This window comes from Chrysochloris asiatica, unplaced genomic scaffold (genome assembly GCF_000296735.1).
Source record: "Chrysochloris asiatica unplaced genomic scaffold, ChrAsi1.0 scaffold00260, whole genome shotgun sequence".
In the NCBI taxonomy this organism is placed as follows: Eukaryota; Metazoa; Chordata; class Mammalia; order Afrosoricida; family Chrysochloridae; genus Chrysochloris; species Chrysochloris asiatica.
In genome coordinates, this window is record NW_006408778.1 from 1,755,047 (window position 1) to 1,760,538 (window position 5,492).

Here is a 5,492-nt window from a genome sequence, read left to right on the forward strand (position 1 = left end):
ATCAGGTTTGGAGGAAGACTCATTAACAACCTGTGATATGCAGATGATACAACCTTGCTTGCTGAAAGTGAAGAGGACTTGAAACATTTACTTATGAAGATCAAAGAGCACAGCCTTCAGTATGGATTGCATCTCAATGTCAAGAAAACAAAAATCCTCACCACTGGATCAATAAACAACGTTTTTATCAGTGGAGAAAAGATTGAAGTTGTCAAGGACTTCATTCTTCTTGGATCAACTATCAGCACTCACGGAAACAGCAGTCAAGACATCAGACGATGTATTGCATTGGGAAAATCTGCTGCACAGGAACTTTTTAAAGTATAGAAGAGCAGAGATGTCAGATTGAGGACTAAGGTGCACCTGACCCAAGCCATGGTATTTTCAATAACTTCATATGGATTCGAGAGCTGGACAGTGAATAAAGAAGATCGTAGAAGAATTGATGCCTTTGTGGTGTTGGAGGAGAATACTGAAAGTGCCATGGATTGCCAAAAGAACCAACAGATCTGTTTTGGAGGAAGTGCAGCCAGAGTGCTCCTTGGAGGCCAGGATGGCTAAGCTTCGTCTCTCATACTTTGGACATATTGTCCGGAGGGAACAGCCGCTGGAGAAGGATGTCATGCTGGGTAAGATGGAGGGTCAGACAAAAAGAAGAAGACCCCCAACAAGATGGATTGGCCAGGTGGCAACATTGATGGACTCAAGTGTGGCAGTGGTAGTGAGGTTGGCCCAGGATCAGACATTGTTTCATTCTGCTGTGCATGGGGTCGCTATGAGTCGGTTCTGACTCAATGGCACCTAACAACAACAAACCAGAGAAGCAGTGATGCCATATATGGATGCAGAGATGGTGACATGGAAATAGGGAATGGCTGGGGACTCTAGACCCAGAGAGGGAGAAGGGCTTTGTGTTGATGACCAGTGGAAGGTTGGCAGGGTATACCATTTGATTGGTTGATGATGCATGGAGAGAATTGTAACCATGGCAATGAAATGATATATGATAAAATGAATGTAAAGATAATGTTTTCCCATGTAAACTAGCACATAATTCACAATAAAATATTTTTAAAAATTCCTGCCAACTCTAAATGATAAAATGGGAAATAAGTGTTCAAAAGCTATGCTTTATTTTTCAAAGTATGTGGAAGCATCTACTGTAATGGGATTGCAGAGCAGTCTGGGAAATTTACCTTTATATAGGTAGTGCACATTTCACTTATTTCCATAACAAATACCAGTTTACAATCAAGTATTTTATTTGCAAGTTTGAAATATATTCTTGAGAGGTTCTATTGTCTTCATTCCTACTCAGAAACCCATTGTTTTCCAACATGGCAATTCTGAAATCTGCTTTAAAAAAATGAGAGTTTAAAATTTGATTTTTTGTAATTGGTGTGTGTGATCGAATCTGTTTTGACTCACAGTGACCCTGCATAGAATTTCCCAGACAGTAAGTCAATCAACACTCGCAGAAGCAGCAGTCAAGATATCAGACTACATATTGCATTGGGCACATCTGCTGCACATGAACTTTTTAAAGTATTGAAGAGCAGAGATGTCAGCTTGAGGACTAAGGTGCGACTGACCCAAGCCATGGTATTTTCAATAAAATCATATGGATGTGAGAGCTGGACAGTGAATAAGGAAGATCGTAGAAGAATTGATGCCTTTGAATTGTGGTGTTGGAGGAGAATACTGAAAGTGCCGTGGACTGCCAAAAGAACCAATAGATCTGTTTTGGAAGAAGTGCAACCAGAGTGTTCCTTGGAGACCAAGATGGCTAGGCTTCATCACTCATACTTTGGATACATTGTCCGGAGAGAATAGTCGCTGGAGAAGGATGTCATGCTGGGTAAGGTGGAGGGTCAGAGAAAAAGAGGACGACCACCAATGAGATGGATCAGCCAGGTGACATCATTGATGGCATCAAGTGTGGCGGTGGTAATGAGGTTGGCCCAGGATCGGACATTGTTTCATTCTGCTGTGCATGGGGTCGCTATGAGTCAGTTCTTACTCGATGGCACCTGACAACAACAACAACAACAAGTCATTTCAAAGCAAAAATCTTATTTTTATTCCAGAAAGCAGTTTGCACAGTTGAACTGCTTGCCTTTCATTTAGTAGACAAACACATAACCACTATACTTCTAGAGCTTAATTGTGTTTCAGTATAAGTCTGTTTTCTGTAGGATCTATTTCAATCTTAGTGAAATGAATAGACACAATGACACATAGAAATGTACAGGTGACACAGGACCCAATAGTGTTTTGTTCTGTTGTATATAGGTCACTAGAAATTGGAAATGACTCAACGATGCATGATAATAGCAATATATTTCATTCTAACAACCCTTCTGGAAGACAGTAGTGTCTACACAGTGTCATATCCAAAAGCTAACTTTTTTTATTACCTCTAACTTTGTTTATTACTGGCTTCCAGACAGAAGTAGAAATGGCAACAAGTGCATGTTTGCTCTACTTCCTCTTTTCATAAGTACACTCACTGTGTTCCTCAGTTGGATGGGCTTTTCACACTCAAAATTCAGGGATATGGCAGAGAACCCAGGTCCTCAAACAGTAATTGAAAATCAGTTCCCATGATTTGTTTCTACGTTATTTCCCACTTATTTAGTTGTTGCATCTTTAAATCTTTTTAAAACAAACATGTTCCACAGGCGGAGTCCAAAACTAACCTTTGAAATATATTGCCTAATGAATATGCAAATAAACTGAAGTCTATTAGATCAAATAAGGATATATCTATCTCCACAGAACATCAGCCAACAACCACACTCTTCACTATCAGAAGCTCTCAGAACATAGCTCTTACCATGGAGTGGACATGGAGAATCTTCCTGTTTGTGACTGCAGTTACAGGTAAAGGTGTTCACAGTCCCAAGGATGAGTAAGGAGTTGTGTTTACTAGAGGTGATTTTCATCTACCCCAATCTGCTCTCAACAGGCAGCCACTCTCAGGTACAGTTGGTACAGTCTGGACCTGAGCTGAAGAAGCCTGTATCAATAATGAAGATCTCCTGGAAGGTTTCAGGATACACCTTCACTAGCTACTATCTGCATTGGGTACAGCACACCACTGGACATGGGCTCGAGTGGATGGGACGGATAGATCCTAGTGATGATGAAACAAAATACTCACAGAAGTTCCAGGGAAGAGTCAAAATTACCAGTGACACATCCACTAACACAGCTTACTTGGAGCTGAGCAATCTGAGTTCTGAGGACACGGCCATGTAATACTGTCCGAGACACACAGTGTAGTAACCATATCCTGAATGTGTCACAATCCTACTGGGAGGAGGCAGCTAAATTGGCTTCAGAGATCACAGGAAAAATTAGACCGAAGGCTGTCTTATTTTAAGGTTGAATAATTCCAGAGTAAACAGAGTACTTTTGTGTTGCTGTGGGAAAATGCACTGCACTGTAAAGTCAGTTAAAAAAAATAAGGTGGGCAGTTCAAATTCACCAAGAGCTCCTCAGAAACCCTATACAGTGTCACTATAAGTCAGAACCAACTAAATGACACTTAACAACAACAATTGAGGAAAAGGAACAATAGAAACTTGTGCTCACTCAGGTTAGAAGATGAAACTTTTCATACATAGTTTTTCAAAAAGCAAAATTTAGAGATGTAGGAGAGACTCTAATGTCTCCTTTATAATTTATTTTCCTTGTAAGAAGACAAAATGTAGGTCAAATTTAGCTGAGTGATAAAATTGTGCCTTTTGATTTGGAAGTTTATTCAAGTAAGTACTCCACTGTTCCTGAAAATCCTCTTAAAGCTCTACCATTTGAGACCTCTGGATAGGGTCTATAACAGGAAGTGAAAGACTGAAAGGAAACTATTTTCCTCCATCTTTGCCCTGCAGAGTTGGAGATAACAGAGGGGGCACAAGAGTGGGTGACTGGTCTGCAGTGCAGCTGCAATGCAGGGCAAAGAAGATACACAAGAGTGTATGGATTCAGTGGCCAGCCTACACAATTTTACTAGAGGAATTGGTAGCCTGGCCTGAAGCTCCATGGTGCTCTTGGATGGCCAGGCCTTTTGGAGTATGCAACCACCCAGGCCTTCAGATTTTAAGCTTCAGGTCATCATTATGGTTTCCCATGGTGTGGGCAAGATCAAAATGATGGAATGCTTCACCAAGTACACCTTACTCAAGCCCTGAAAGTTCATCATGAGTGCTAGTTTAAAACTGAAATCATAGAGCTAATTGAAAAGAAAATACAATCACAGTTTTGGGACACAGTAGGTCAGGAAAAAGTCAACTCAACAGTATTATTTCATCTTAATACAAAATTGTCAAGGGGATCATATAACTATATGGTATTACCAAAAAGAGATATTTGATAATTTGACTAAATGGATGAAGGTGATTGATAAATGTGCATCAGAAGACGCATATTTCCTTCTCTTAATAGAAAAAAGTTGGACTGTGAAACTCACAGGAAAATAAGGAGGCAGCATGGTGAAAACTTTACATAGCATATAACAGGGATTTGGTTTGGGGAGACAAATGCCAAGGATAATTTCAATGTGAATGAAATATTTCTGAAACTTGTTGTCAATATTCTGAAAAAAGATGCCTCTGGATATTTTAAGAAATGAAGTTTCCAACAAAATTCTCCCATCATAACAAGAACATGACATTCTACCTGAACTGTCTCCATCAAGACCACATGTTAGATGCTATTGATTTGTTACAGAGGAAATGATTCCTGAGCAATTTTGTTCTTCACTACAATCATTTTGACAATTCTTTTTACACTTTGTAATCCAAAACAAAGCTAGACACTAACTTAAATGAAAATATATAATCCTGGTAAGGTTTGTTTACATATTTCCCTCAAATTTCTCTCATCTCATTCATTATCCTAGTGTCCAATTGTACATACTCTGGGAAATGTAGTATGTCTAATATGAAGAATGGGGAAAATGAAAGCTATAATATTTCTTGAACTAGATAATATAATTGTATTTCTTAATTGTACTCTAAAGGCAGAATATATTCTAATAAAAATTATGATTGCGGCTCTATGCTTACCGTTTTAACAAAATGTGCAAAACTAAAGACTTTTTTAAAAAAGCAATCTTAAGTGCTTTTTCTTTATCCACAATACATTATTTCCATTGTAGCACCTTGAAGTATTGGAATATTTCTGCACAGAACAAAACTACATTTATATCTGCCATGGGTTATTATTAATATGTTTTATGTTTGGATGTTATAGATAGAAGTCCAAAGAACGCAGAATTGCCATCATGGTTTCCTAACAATATACCTTGTACTTTTAAGAACTACAAGGATCAATAAAGAAAAAAGTGTTTTTGAAATTATAGAATATTTTTATACAATACTGCTGCCATAAATAATGTTTAAAGAAATTTTAAAGAGAGATTTTACTGTATCAAAGAACACATGCATGTATTTGCTTAAGCATTCTGTACATTTGTAATGATAAATACT

General features: G+C 38.3%; 1 pseudogene and 1 gene segment (V, D, J or C); both read left to right on the top strand.

Moving 5' to 3' along the window:
* The first annotated feature begins 2,837 nt into the window (after nucleotides 1–2,837).
* LOC102821637 lies at nucleotides 2,838–3,285 on the top strand. The segment is given in 2 exon segments: nucleotides 2,838–2,883; nucleotides 2,969–3,285. Coding segments are annotated over 2 exon segments (363 nt in total).
* A 758-nt stretch (nucleotides 3,286–4,043) lies between these two features.
* Nucleotides 4,044–4,721, top strand: LOC102822021 (annotated as a pseudogene).
* Nucleotides 4,722–5,492: the final 771 nt, after the last annotated feature.